This window comes from Aphanomyces astaci (genome assembly GCF_000520075.1).
Source record: "Aphanomyces astaci strain APO3 unplaced genomic scaffold supercont1.52, whole genome shotgun sequence".
NCBI lineage: Eukaryota > Oomycota > Saprolegniomycetes > Saprolegniales > Verrucalvaceae > Aphanomyces > Aphanomyces astaci.
The window spans coordinates 70830-85240 of record NW_009798315.1 but is presented as its reverse complement, the minus strand read 5'-3'; the positions used below and the strand labels follow the sequence as shown (position 1 = coordinate 85240).

The window sequence follows — 14411 nt, the reverse complement described above, 5'->3', positions numbered from 1 at the left end:
ATAAATAAAAATTAAAAAAAATCAGTATTTTTTTAAAATTAAAATTATTTTTTGGTGTTGATTCGCTAAATCATCTATCGATCGATTCTTTGAACTGACTTTTGTATGTAAAAAACCTGTCCATTGGCACACTACTCGATGTAGAGTTGGTCGACTGTGATTGGATAATTCATTGATTGGCTACTTGATAGTGATCTCTGTGTTTTGATTGGTCGTCTGCCTTTGATTTTTGGTGATTCTGGTCATTCGATTGACCACCCAAACTCTCCAATTTCGATATCATTGACAATATCAAATGATTATTACACGTGGGAGAAGTTATTTGAACCAATCAACGATCCGTATACCCCCCCCATCAGCACGTCCATGGTTAACAAATATGTATATATCCAATATACTAGTATACTATTAGTACATTCAAGCAGGAAGGTACAATCTAACATAAGTCGGTGCTGCAGCCAAGTCCACATATCATCGAAAAGGACAAATAATCGTTACAGTGTGCGCAAAAGCGCTGGTGGACGATACGTGTTTGGATTCTCAGCCTCCATCTTTCCAAGCTCGTCACAGTTGTCCACCATTTGCTGCGATTCCTGCGATCACCCCCCGTTAATATTGAATGGTTACAGTTAGTTGGCTATGACAGAGTAAACCCCGATTGTACGTACATGCGACTCGAGCAGCGTTTGGTAGGCGTCAACGAGGTACGAGTTTGCCGCGGTGCTACCGATGGATGGCGGCAGGTTCGGCGGGCGGACGAGATTGGGAGATGGTGATGCGTCCACTCCTTGCGATTCATGCTGGGCCAAGTTGTACACTCCAATGAGAATGCCTAGTTACGACGTCATGTATACTTTAGACATCAACTAACATATTATAGCTGGGAATAAATAACCAAAGTGAGGGTAAGTACATAGATGAACCCATTTTTCGTAAAGTTGGTAGCAATATTATATATTCACAACACACTGTCTTCATCATCATACTTTGACCATGCAAAACCCATTTGGGAATGTTATACACAACTTATAACTAGTCGCCCAAATTTGCCAATTTTGGGGAATTAACTACCAAGCAAGCGAGACGAGCAGTTTGATTGGATAAAAAACAGTCAAGGTTTCAATATGATTGGCTCAAACGATTCAAGAGTCACTCTTCGACTTGATATGTATCATATTTCGCAGGTCCAGCGATTGTTGGGCGACCAGAGTAAACTGTTGGTGTAAAATAAACATATCTAAACATATTGCGTTGCCAGTGATGAAGATGATGGAGTGTATAGCAGTAGTAAATTTAGTAGTAGCACATGGTTAACTATATATATTCCTCATATTGTGCTTTCGAGTGAAATTTCATTGTGTTGTGGCGTGGTTTCTCGTTGGAATTTAAATCGATTTGATTGGCTACTTCAGATGAACTCAAAATTATTAACCAATCAAAACGTTCTCAATGAAATTCAACCAATCAGATCGATTGTGGATCGGTTTGGTCGGCGCGATTCGATTGAAAACCCAAACTCCCCAAATTTGTACTATCAAATCGACAATAATACAAGAGGCAATACATACACCAAAACGCGAGCACAAACGACACGCCTTGGAAAAACTCGAGTCGCGCCAGGTCCCCATACAGCACCATGCCCCCGACAACGCCAAACTAAACGTTAGTTAGGGCTGCACTATAAGTACATATATATATATATATATATACCCCAATCCAAAACACTTGAAACACGGGAAACACGATCGCCATGTCCCCACGCATAAGCGACTGATTGAACCAGTGAACTTGCAGGCCAATTGTGGCCACCATGCCCGTAAAGAACAAATAAGTCACGGGATGGTTGAACTGGCTCGACCCTTGAAAGGTAGTCTGGAGCATCTCGGATGCACACTACAACACGCACAGTTTATGGCCTTGGATAGAAAATGACCAATATAGACAGAACACGACCAATATATATATATATATATATATATATACCTTGCCCAATAGCATAGACAACGAACCCATGATTCCAGACATCTACCATACAACCCAAAGTGGACATATTTTTTAAATTTTGATTATCACATTGCACGGCGTACAATCGCATACACGACCGGTTGGATCGATTCTTGACTGGCCATCATCATGCTCCCAGTGTCCACGGGTATAAACCGGCGAAGGCGCGCACTTGTTTGACGACACGCGTTCTGTATATCATGTGGTTATATGGTATATTACCGAAGAATCGAGCCAATCAAATTCCAGGAAATCAATGTAGTGTTGACTTCAATTAGTGTGACAGTCGTAAATCAAATTCAGAACAAAACTCGATCGATGGATTTGGCAAATCAGCCCAAAAGTCCAAAGTTTGGTTGAATGGGCAATATATATATATATATATATATGCTTTCAGACTTGGGGCGTACTATTGCACTGGGAAAGGCGATGATGTGGATGTCGTCACTGTCGTTGCTGCCTTGAACAATGGCATGCAATACGTACAGCAGCGCCGCTACCAGCGCCAGGTAGGCTACTACGGACGGGCTTTGAAACTTGTACACTAGCTACGTACGGTATTGAAGAGTGTAGGTAGGTAGTAAGTACTGAGTGTACGTAGGTAGGTACTTAGTACCTGTTCGACGTTGTATTGCTCGTCTTGGGGGGAACACAAGGCGATCAAGAGGACGCCGAGGAGGATACAAAACGTCCCGTACGCGTCTCGAATGGTGAAATGCTCGCCGTGCCAAATCGTAGAAAACAACACGTTGGTCACGACGGTGGTGCCGCCGCCGACGGTGGCCACCAACGACTGCGTCGCAAAGCTACAGCACGGATCGATGTATGTTTCATGCGACTAAAGGCGGCAGTTGACGTGGGGAATGAGATGGAATACCTCAAGGCTTCAAAGTCGCCGATGGAGCCGACGAGCACCAGTGCCATGCCCACGATCCATTGCTTCTGGGCGAAATACATGCCGACGCTGTTGTTCTCCTTGCCAAGACGAGGACGGCGTGCTTGATGGGCATGTTTCTGCAACTGTACGCCAAGATTGGAGCATATGCCGGCGGATATGGTGATCCATAACCCCAACGCATTCGACCCAGTCAAGAGCGTCGTGTCCAGCACTAAGCCGTTGTTGTTGTCATGGGTGGCAGCACCACCACCGACAACCGTCGGCCCATTGTCCATGCGCGATAGAAATGTGCCGTGGATGGAGCAAGGTTGCGCGGCAAAGACCGCCGTTGTCGCTCGTCCGGATGAAGATCACTCAATTCGAAGATTTCTCCATACACCTAATCGCGACCTTTCACACTACTACTAGTAATACTAACACTATGTACTATCAACGATTGTTGTACAGTAAGATATAGTATTGGTGGTATTAATAGTGTTTTATGCTCTCACGGCATGATTCACAGGCATAGATACGTCTCACTTGATGATGGCATGTACTACTCCGAACTCCAGAGTACCCCTACAGTTCGCTTTGAACACTATAGTAGTAGTAGCCACCAATAAGCACAACTTTACTAGTATTACTAACAACAGTATATACATGTATATATATATCCATTGTTCGAAATAAATGAGTACCTTGTAATAGATAATTCATTTATTAGCAACTCTTGTTGCTTTAGAGGCTATAGAACGTTAAGTGTGATTAACAATACCTCCGCAATAGAACCCTCATCCTGAACCGAAGCAGGACTACAAACAAGCTGCCTTACGATGGACTCACAACGATCTCCGACGACTTCTCGGCTACATACAGGAACAATAAGTCTATACGTATAACATTTCAGCATAACATTTTCAAAATGCCGCTCAAACGAGGGGAAACGTAACGCTTGTTATATTTAATCTGTTACAAAACATCTCTACATTTTACAGTTCAACGGACAAAATATGTGGACGATGGATTGTTATAATGTTTTGTTGCAAATACGAAACGGGCGCGAAATTGGGGACACATACGGATAATCGTCCGGATAACTTAGTGCACGGCGTTCAAAAAGTTGAATAATTCGCCACCCCAGTAGGGCACCGGCGGCAGTACAAAGCGGCGGCGGCACCTGCGGACGGACGCATTGGACATTCGTTTCGCAACGAACATGCAAAGAGATGCAGATCAGGACGACGACGCCATGTCGCGTACCGTGGATGACGCAACAACCGATGATGTGAACATGGAAACAGCGTCGTCACCTACACCAGGCAAAACGGACGGCGGAGATGCGGTAGGCAACCCGCACGTGAAAAAGCGGCAACGGACATCGCAAGCGACGCTTGAAAACGACGCCCCACCACCACCACCAGCTGCACGGGACAAATCGAACTTTCTCAGCACGGACACGCAGAAAGCCAAGGTGAAGAAGCGCGGGTTCTCCATCGCCCATGAATTCGAGCGCGAGATCAACGTCGCTCAGCCGCCCACTTCGTTGCAACAATCCCAGTCACCCGATCGTCGCTCTGTGAGTCCCGTACCGCCGCCTCTGGCGCATCGAGGAGGGAACGACGTTGACTTTTTCCCACCAGCCCCCAGTCTCTTCTCTTCCCCCAAGCCACCCACGCCCGAGACAGGCGCTGCCCGCAAACCCAAACGCAGCACCGCGACCGCCACTCATCGACGGGACACGATATCTCCAGGTCGCGCCGTCCCCATGCCTCAATCCGAGCTACCCGGCGACAACAGCAGCAGCAGACGGGACACTCTCTCCCCCGACGGTTTCCGCCGCATCGAAAGCCTCGTAGAAGACGAAGAATCATCACAAGAGCGTGCAGGACACAAGGAACTCGAAGAAGAAGAAAAGACAGAAGAAGGAAAGGACAGCAGTCATCGACACGATGATTCACCCACACATGCTGCGACTCCACACCCGATCGAGACGAGGAGGTTGCCGACATCGCCGAAATCGAGCAATAACGACAATGACGACGACGTCGTAGCTCACTCATCCCCTCCCCATGCAACCACCGTCGCGAGCGTCCGCGGAGCTGCTGCCGCCGCTGAAAAAAACGATATGGCGGCGCGTCGATCCACGTTAGATCCAAGTGAACTGGCGGGTATGTTTGGCAGCAGCGACCTCGCCACTTCGCACGACATGGCGGCGTCGGGGCGACGAGATACCCTCGATCCGTTGGAAGCCCTGGCAGTGTTGGAAGGAATGTCGACACTTGAAGGAGGTGAACACGAAGGGCAACAGCACAAGAAGAAGAAACTCGCGCAAGAGTTGGCGCTGGACTCTCATGCAACAATAGGACCAACGAACCAACATGGTACCAGCAACAAAGATAATGCCAGCAGAAGGGATACGCTCAACCCGTCGGATCTGATGCACCTCGACAGTGACGACGATGATGATCACCTCGTGCTCAGTTCGTTTCAATCGGAACGCTCGGACGGTCAAGTGACGAGTACTTCGTCCCCACCATCGATTTTGGAGGCGATTGGTAAGCCAACGAGTCCACCGCGTACAAAAAATGACACCATCTCTGCTGGTATAAGTTCATGTACAATATATATATATATATACTACCATCACAACTGGATGACTCGGCACGTCGCTCCAGCAGTTTGGACTCAACTCAAGATATTTATATATATGTATCATCACAATATGTATATATTTTCATATTGTATGCGCCATATGTATGTAGATCCCAGCCGTGACCGACGTCGCCGCCGGTCGACGCAAGCGCCAACACCCTCGTCGTCGTCACTGGGTCCATCGACAAGAAAGAACTCGACGCACGAAACCAAACGTGTGGTCACCAAGCCAGGCCCCCACCCGTCGTTGTTTTCTCCCCCTAATCGTCACAACCACCCGGTACTTACTACTTGTAACCCCCCCTACAACGATGAACCATATGTGTTGGTTATATGGAGCTTTCTTTATTGTCCTTTTATCCCAATATTTGATTGCCTTTTGATTCTTTGCCAAATATCTATCGATCGATTGTTTGTCCTGGCTTTTGTATGTAAAGATCGTCCAGGATCACACTAATTTCAGTCAAACACTAATTTGATGTTATATATAATTTGATTGGCTACTTGATAAGTGTTTTGTGTTTTGATTGGTCGTATATCGATTGCCTTCGATTGAGAACCCAAACTCTCGAATTTCGAATATATCGACAATGTAAGTAGTTGTGACGTTGTGTACGGTTGCCTTGTGTGTCTTTTTCAGTTTTGTATTGTGTGTGTATATGCGCACACAATACAAAACTGAAAAAGACACACACTTCCTCCGGCGGTATGTTGAATGCACCGCCCTACAATCGCTGGACCTTTGAAATATAATAGAAAACTAAGGTTCAGAGGTATCGTTGCGAACATTCATTCATTCGTATTGGCCAATCCGATTGCAAACACTTACCTTTATTCGTTTGATCCATATCGTACTGCTTTGCTTGAATTCTTTAAGTGATTTCAACCATATATCCCTCAAAAATATGGCCAATTGGACTGAAATCCACAACCCGATTTATGTTTATATCGATCGTTATATTGTGGTATATTCGGTACAAGTTTCCAGACCCCGTCGACGCTATCCAATTTTGAGTGGATTTGATTGGCTCTTACACAAAAAAGGACAAGTATATTCAACCAATCACAACTCCAGCGTGATTCAATATTGAGTAGACAAACCACGCAAATTTTGCAAGTTTATAGCGAATTCACAATATATATCGCCCCTTTTGCCCCGTTTGAGCCTCGAATCCCCTAACGACTTAATGGTTTTGTAAAGACGCCGTTGAAAAGCTGTTTGAGCGCGCGAAAAGCCCAACCGCCGCCGTCATCATCGCCCACCCCGACCAAGTCGGTCGTGTTTGGGTCCCCCCGCGGCGCCGAATTCCGCCGCAACGACCCGCCGACGTCCATGACGCCCATGTGTGTGCTCCAGACCAGGGAAATGTTTCCACTGGACAAGATCGACAGCGATGACGACGACGACGTCACGTCCGAGAACACGAGCATTCTGGACGAGGCCGACCACTTTTTGGACAAAGAAGAAGAGAACCACAGCCTATCGTTTCCATTTGGAAGCATCCGAAGCCCCACGAGGAAACGTAATAAAGCAGCCCCCAACAATGTCGTGGGTGTGAGTCCGCTCGACAACATTGCCGACGCCCGACGGTAATCTATATATATGTGATTTTGATTGATCTTAGAAAGATTTTGCGACACACATGATGTATAGAGAAATGTATATATATATGTACTTTGATTGATATTTTAGAAGGATTTTAGAAGGATTTTGCGACATACACGGTGTATAGAGAGAAATGTATCGACCAACTAGTATTTGTGGGGGATTTCGTGGTTGTTGGGTACTTTAGAATAATCGTGGGAAAAAATTAAGGGGACTCGAGTGTGATATTATTGTCGATGGGAGGACGGACAACCGGACGACGACACAAAAATAGAAAATATATATTATTTTTTGTTGTTGGAGACGCTTGGATTGTTTTCAGATATTCATACCGTGGATAATATTTGTGAATGTGTGGATTATATAATATATATATGGTTGATCCGTTGAAGTTGTTTTCGGATGTACTGTATCGACCACCGAGACTGGTCCTGGCTGCTGCTACCAGTGTTGCCAACACAAACACACATACTGACCTACCTTTTGTATGTAGAAAGCGACGGGCGTCGTTCGGGGCTCGCCAACAGCAGTCGGCATCGCTAGTTACCCAGCAGCAGCAGCAGCCGTCCCGCCGCCAGTCGCTCTTGGGGGTCAACGTCATGCAAAACAACGACGCGCTTGTGATCGTGGGCAGTGCCAAGAAACCTCGTCCAGGTGCGTCGTGTGATTTGATTGTTTGTGCCAAGCGTGTATATATATATATATATTGTTCTATTTTCCCCAAAGTGGGCCTTGGGTCGCTGATGAGTTGCCAAATCGATCGATCAATTCGTTTGTATGTAAAACCCGTCCAGTTTCACACTAATTTCAGTCACACATGAATTCGATATTGCATCGGTCCAAGCGGCGTGGATTTGATTGGCTCCTTGATTCCGGATGATCTGAATTTTGATTGGCCAATATCGATCGATATTATTGTCTGCCGATTGGGCTCGTTCGATTGAGCAGCACCGAAACTCTGGACGTAGTTCGAATCGACTTGAGATTCGAACTACGTCCAGAGTTTCGGTGTGATTCCACTATATCTATCTGTTTGTGTATGCATGATTGGAAATATATATTGTCCTTTTGTGCCCTAATAAAACGTGGACTTTGGGTGCTTTGCCAAATGTTGATCTTGCTTTTCCTACAATTTAATTGGCTCCATTCGACTTTTACTGCCGATTGTTCTAGACATGTATTGGTGGTGTGAATTCATTAATTTTAAAGTTTCTATAATTTTTTTAAATTAAAGTATGGACATTTGGTGGTGTCGATGCATATTCTTCATGTCGCTCCAGTTTAAATATATATATTTAAATAGTAATATTAGTAGGACAAGGATATACTACATACATCCCATGAGGAATGCTTTGTGTGTATGCGTTATTGTTGTGTGTGTTATTGCTTCTTTAGACTGTGACATCGTTCGTTGGTGTACTAACCTGATATGTTGTGTTTGATTAGCAACATCGACAATGGTCGATTCATCTTCGGACGATGATATGGACATTACAGGCGACTTTACAGCCCAGAATCATCCATCCTCTGTACAACTGTCGAACGGATTGGGGGACTTGTGGAATGAAACTAACTATACACCGCCCAAGGTCACTGCCAACAACGGCCACAGCTCCGACGAGGATGACGACCAGACGTTGGAGCTGGGACCTATCGGGCATCTCCAAGGCGACGCGAGTGTGTTTAATAACACCACGACCAAAACGTTGTCACAAGACACAACTGTATCGCATTTCAAAGGGCTGCTGCATCCGATTGCTGAAGGCGAGGAAGCCACGTCCACGCGAAGCAGTCTGTTGAGCCATCTCAGTCTGAGCAGCGACGAAGATGATGATGACGCCAAGTACGTGGCCCAGCGAGAATCGGTCGTGATCAACTTGGGCGAAAAATTTGACAAGTTGGGCGGGTCGAGCGGCAAGAAGAACAAGCTCAAACACGAACCCATGTCGTTATCACCACGGCATTTAGAGGACCAACCTCGACCCACCATATCATCCACTGTATCAACCACCACGTCAGTCTCGTTGGAGAACGCGTCGAGGACTCCCGTTCCTACTCCCAACCCTCCCCACGGCGACAAATCAACAGCGTTTATCCCTTCAGACTCCTCCCACGTCGTGGACGACGACATTTCACCCGATCCGTCCGCGCAGGTCGTTGTCCTGGCACCATCTTCGCCACAACAATCCGCACCCCACCAGCCCACAACGGAGCAACTGTCCACCAAGGTGACCCCCCTCGATTTCGATACACCCGCAGCACAACAAGATGCACCACGCCTTGCTTTACACCCACCCACGATAACTACAGCCACGTTTGCCGACCTCGTTGCCGCCTTGACGCTGACCTCCGTGGACGATGCGATTGAACGCCAAGTCGCGGAATGCGCCGACTTGTTGGCGGTGTCCGCCGTACTCCCGCAAACCACGACGCGGTGGTCGCAAGCAGTTGACCAACTGTCGACATGGGTAGCCGAGATGGCCGTGGAGCGTCGACTGAACGAGGCCAAGCTCGTGCCTTCCTACTTGGCGGCGTTGCTGCAGACGACAAATGAATTTCCCCACGACCTCGTCGTAGAACTCTACCATGCGAATGTATCTTCGGTGCTGTCCGAGTGGTTTGCATGGCGTCGGCGGCTCGAAGCAGCGTCGATGGCAGTTTGGAACGGCGGCGCGGGGTTGCAAGCCGAGTATCAGGGGCTGCAGCAGCGGCTGGCGTCGGTTGGGCGTGACGAAGCGCAGGAACGAGCGGCGGTCCACCAGTTGATGGCCAAAGCGCGCAGTATGGACCGGTCCCTAGCGTCGATTCAAGAGCAGCAGACGATTCGAGCCGAAGTATCAGCCCGTCTCCACCGCCTTGACAAGCAACTGAGCCAGCTACAAAGTACCTTGGCCAAACACACCCAGGACGCGGCACTCCATCGCATCGAAACCACCGACGCCGTCGTGTCGGATACTCACATGCACGACAGGATACACGCAGTTCAAGCGCATGACGAACTGTTCCAGATCGCGTCGAAACTGGCCAAGTGGACGTACACGAGCATGTCGCCGACTCAGTGGGAGCTTCGCATGATGCTCACGTCGTTGCACTCGGACATGTCCATCATCGTGTCACTTGACGTGGACGTTTCCAAGGCGACGTGCCAAGTCCAAGTAGTGCTGCCGCCGCGGAAGCAAAACAAGCAGCACTCTGTGTTTGATGACGTGGCAGCGCTGGTTTGTGCGGCACTACTCGACCCCGTGCGCCTCCAGCAAGCGGGCGATGCGACTGTCCGCCAGGTATCGGACGTCCCCGCCTTTGTCCAGTGGGTCCAACTCGACGTCCAGCGATCTGTGCGCCTATGGCGAGACATGGAAACCCTCGTATTACAGCATGCTATCACAACTGACGTAGCATCCAAACAGCTCTGGATTGCGTTCGTGTCGTTTCAAAGTCTGGTCAAAGTGCGCGTGGGCCTGCCGTTGTCGACGCACTTTTGCTTTCGTCGATGGACAGCACCACCTGTTGTGGTTGTCGAGTTTGGCAAGGCCAAGGTACGAGTAGAGGATGACTTGGCAAGATTTGATCACGTAGTTGAGTGCATGCATGGGTGGTTGATAGTGGGAGTAGCAGCAGTGGATATTCAATGAGTCGATCGTGATTTATGTGTGTGCTTATTGTCATATAGTTGTGGGCGAATGAAATCAATAGCCCGCCCACATGTGTGTTTAGAAATATTTAGAAATAATATTGTCGTTTGATCCTAAATTTGGACTACTTGTGTGTGCGGATTCCAAATCGATCGATTTTTTTTTGTGAATGTTGTATATGTGAAAAATGTCCACCGGCGATATCCTTCATTTCAGTCACACACTCGAACTCGTTTTTGATTGGTTGAGCTGATGATCTCCTGCAATCGGATTGGCTAAATCCTTCTGTACATTTGGTTGTGTCGATTCAAACGTATATAATAAATACTCCATGTCTCGCTCCTGTTTAGAAGAAATACAACAATACCATTGCGTGGATTGGTTGATAGTATATATATATATATATAAATAAGATGCCGCCGATGCAGTGAATGTGGCTGGCAGGTTGAATTGAGCCCGTTTCGATTGTGTTTGTGTGCTGGAATGATGATAGCTGACTGTAAAGAATATGTTGTGACTAAGCTCATGTATTGTTTTCTAGGTGGATGTCGTCGAGTTGGTGCGGCGGATTGAGGGGGTACCAAGGGGGTTTCGTCGGCTGCATGCTATTTGCACTTGTGTCACCACGTACATCGAGTCATTGGAATAAACCCTACCTGACTGCGATGTATCGTCGTTGCCGTCACCGAAAAAGGTGAAAAGAGGAGTATGTTATAGTAGTACTCCAGCGGTTTTAGCATTAGAATTAGTCACAACCTTGTGAATGTTTATAACACGTGGCCACACTCACCACAGTACTTTCTTGTCTTCGTGTTACTATTATAATAGAGAGTTTTCGGTCGTATTATTGTCTGTCTATTCAACTTGGAGTCGAAAATTAACGACCAGACAATCGATTGACCAATCATAATCGCACAACATGAATCAACGAGCCAATCAACTCCTCGCTTCAATCATATTAATGTGTGTGGGATTGAAATTCCTCTTTGTCACATACAAATATCAATACAAAAGAGCTCGATCGATGGTAAAAAAACCGGCCATTTGTGAACACCTTCTCCAGTGTACTACTAAATTTAGTAGTACAGTATTATCTTTATATTAATACTAGTACTAGTATACAACGAGTATTATCGTTATATTAACAGTACTAGTACTAGTATACAACGAGTATTATCGTTATATTAACAGTACTAGTACTAGTATACAACGAGTATTTTGACACAAGCGAATGAATAATAAACAACCGAGGTAACGTTACTCTCAGTTACTCTAGACCTTTTGCAACCGTCGACGTCAAAATACATGTATGTAGCCGCCACCATCCATAGTACTATCTATACCCAGCAACCAACAACAATACACCCGATCCACCACGATTGTAGCCGCGGCGGGGAGTCAGTGTGTAGCTAGGTAGCCTAGTTCTGTGACGATGGGCTAGATAAACGGCTGGGTAGCGGCAGTGTCAACTTGACACTGGGATGTGTTGGACCCGAGGGAAATCGACGGCGCTTCGTACGTAAAGCCGGTAAACATGGATGGCGCGATGATCTGGGACGTGCCTGCGATACGGTGCAGACTCACGGGGGTGTGCACAGGCATCTCGGTAAACTCTTTTTCAAAGTTGGATGTGTCGCCGTCATCTTTAGCTTGGGGGTGGCTCGGTCGAAATGGTGGCTCGGCCCACAGCAGGCCATCCCAGTCCACGGATCGGAAGAACGGATGCGCTTTAACTTGCACGGCGCCGTGTCCTTTGCGGCCGCCGAGCCGCTTCTCTGGATCACGATGGAGCAGCGCTCGGATAAGCGACGCCGCGTCTGCGCCAAGCCCAGGCGGAATCTCTAGCGGCGCATCGCGGATGCGGGCATACAGGTCCTGTCGGTTCCGCGTATACCATGGCGGCATGCCCGTGAGCATTTCAAAGAGAACCATGCCGAGACCCCACCAGTCGACGGCGGTGCCGTGGCCAGTGCGCGCCAGCACTTCGGGGGCGAGGTACTCGGGTGTCCCGACCAAACTGTGCGCGCCGCTGGCGACTTCGGTGACTTCCGTCTTGGCGAGCCCAAAGTCGGCGAGCTTGACGTGCCCCATCTCGTCCAGCAAGATGTTTTCGGGCTTTAGATCGCGGTAAATGACCCCTAACGAGTGGAGATGCTCGAGGGCGACGACGAGCTCGGCCGTGTAGAAGCGCGCCATGGCCTCGGAAAACTTGCCGAGTCGCGTGAGGTGGAAAAAGAGCTCGCCGCCGGGGCAGTAGTCGAGCACAAAGTACAGCTTGTCTTTGGTTTGAAACGCGTAATGCAAACTTACGATGAACGGATGCGACACGACCGCGAGCACGCGCCGCTCGGTGCGCGTGTGCTCGACTTGGTTGCGCTTGACAATGTACGCCTTGCTCAGGATCTTCATCGCAAACACCTTGGAGTTGTCACGTTTGCGCACCAGCGTCACCTTGCCGAACGAGCCCTTGCCGATCACGCGGATGAGCGAAAAGTCCTCGAGACACACGGCGTTTGGGTCGGACGCGTTCGGAATCAAGTCCTCTACCATCGAGTCGAACGCAGAGGTGTCCGCGGTGCTACTGCTGCTGCTTGCCATGACGAGGAGGATGGGGAGGTGATGACCTTGCCGTCGTTCGGAGCGCTGTTGCTTGGTACGTGCTCGACCAGGTGGGCAGGTCGGTCACTGGGCAAATATAGATGCGCGGTGGACTGAGTCTTTGTATAGTATACTGAAAGCATGTCATTGACGAAACAGCGTCAGCGTGAGCCATTCATTTAAAAGGGAGAATAAATGTGGTATTCATCTAACATGAGACATGTAAACAGCGCACTGATCCATATAAACTACAGAATAAATGAGAATTGTGAAGGAACATCCATTTTTGAGTGAAATCGCTCTAACGTTGTAAATCGTTATAAATCGATAATATATGCGATTGCGGAAATTCGCAAAACTGAAAAATTGTATACTATTAATATATTCACAGTGAACTGTGAAGCCAAAGTTGATCATCTTGCAATGCAAAGGTCCCGCGCTCATACCCCGATCAGCTCCAAACTGGATCCGGTAGCAGTATACACAACCGCTAAAATATTTATATATCCTCAAACAGCTCGCTTATCCTTCCTGAGTTGAGCCATTTTGCCGATATTACAGGCGCGCGCCGTGCGTAACGTTAGTTAGAATTGACAACACCAACCAACGAATCTACATATTGGTGCTATACATACTGTAACTAGTTGTTAGGACCACACAACACCTGCAATATTCGCATTTGCCCAAACTACAGTGTTTTCCGGTAACGTAAAGGATCTATTTACGACGCACGGACCTATTTATGATCTCTTGGAATTAGCCAATCAAATAACAAAAATATTAGGCGGGATAACCTCAAAAAACCTATACCAGTGACGCGCGAAACCGAATTTTATCGTATTGGATCACCTCTGGTACTGCGCGGCCATGCCCACCCCTCGGAGTCGCTACACAACGAAGGAACTTGACGCAGCGGTGCTGACCGTGCTCGCAAGTGAATGCGGCAAGATCGTGTCGTTGAAGACACGAATTCCGTACAGCACACTCATGCGAAAGATGCGTGAGTCCCGTGCCGGAACAAGAAAAGACCCGCAGCGCA

The 14411-nt window shown here is 47.7% G+C and overlaps 3 protein-coding genes across 5 annotated transcripts; 1 reads left to right on the top strand and 2 right to left on the bottom strand.

The window, feature by feature from the left end:
- Positions 1-257: 257 nt before the first annotated feature.
- On the bottom strand, positions 258-3266 carry H257_13908. Of its 2 annotated transcripts, XM_009841596.1 has the most exons (9): positions 2882-3266; positions 2621-2810; positions 2415-2552; positions 2088-2195; positions 1984-2025; positions 1711-1893; positions 1569-1656; positions 669-832; positions 258-593 (listed from the first exon to the last, which is right to left on the bottom strand). In XM_009841596.1, the coding sequence occupies exons 1-9, from the start codon at positions 3175-3177 to the stop codon at positions 495-497; spliced, it is 1308 nt and encodes a 435-aa protein (XP_009839898.1). In that variant the 5' UTR covers positions 3178-3266; the 3' UTR covers positions 258-494. The 2 variants fall into 2 exon arrangements, with proteins under 2 accessions (XP_009839898.1, XP_009839899.1); XM_009841597.1 differs by lacking the exon at positions 258-593 and having other exon boundaries at positions 594-832.
- A 620-nt stretch (positions 3267-3886) lies between these two features.
- H257_13907 lies at positions 3887-11613 on the top strand. Of its 2 annotated transcripts, none has more exons than XM_009841595.1 (6): positions 3887-5439; positions 5647-5816; positions 6738-7126; positions 7636-7796; positions 8589-10678; positions 11316-11613. In XM_009841595.1, exons 1-6 carry the CDS (start codon positions 4101-4103, stop codon positions 11421-11423), a joined length of 4257 nt encoding a protein of 1418 aa, XP_009839897.1. In that variant the 5' UTR covers positions 3887-4100; the 3' UTR covers positions 11424-11613. The 2 variants fall into 2 exon arrangements, with proteins under 2 accessions (XP_009839897.1, XP_009839896.1); XM_009841594.1 differs by having other exon boundaries at positions 3887-5487.
- A 393-nt stretch (positions 11614-12006) lies between these two features.
- Positions 12007-13478, bottom strand: H257_13906 (AGC protein kinase). Its single transcript, XM_009841593.1, has one exon. The coding sequence runs from the start codon at positions 13370-13372 to the stop codon at positions 12212-12214; it is 1161 nt and encodes a 386-aa protein (XP_009839895.1). The 5' UTR covers positions 13373-13478; the 3' UTR covers positions 12007-12211.
- Positions 13479-14411: the final 933 nt, after the last annotated feature.

What these genes read in the sequence shown, in the direction of transcription:
- H257_13906 (XM_009841593.1), bottom strand. Translation starts at nt 13,372, where the DNA reads ATGGCAAGCAGCAGCAGTAGCACCGCGGACACCTCTGCGTTCGACTCG.
- H257_13907 (XM_009841594.1), top strand. Translation starts at nt 4,101, where the DNA reads ATGCAAAGAGATGCAGATCAGGACGACGACGCCATGTCGCGTACCGTG. An exon ending in AAATGACACCATCTCTGCTG is followed by an intron (nt 5,488 to 5,646) that starts GTATAAGTTCAT and finishes ATATGTATGTAG; the next exon opens with ATCCCAGCCGTGACCGACGT. An exon ending in TCGAGTTTGGCAAGGCCAAG is followed by an intron (nt 10,679 to 11,315) that starts GTACGAGTAGAG and finishes ATTGTTTTCTAG; the next exon opens with GTGGATGTCGTCGAGTTGGT.
- H257_13908 (XM_009841596.1), bottom strand. Translation starts at nt 3,177, where the DNA reads ATGGACAATGGGCCGACGGTTGTCGGTGGTGGTGCTGCCACCCATGAC. An exon ending in TCGCCTTTCCCAGTGCAATA is followed by an intron (nt 2,196 to 2,414) that starts GTACGCCCCAAG and finishes CATGATATACAG; the next exon opens with AACGCGTGTCGTCAAACAAG. An exon ending in GTTTGTGCTCGCGTTTTGGT is followed by an intron (nt 833 to 1,568) that starts GTATGTATTGCC and finishes CGTCGTAACTAG; the next exon opens with GCATTCTCATTGGAGTGTAC.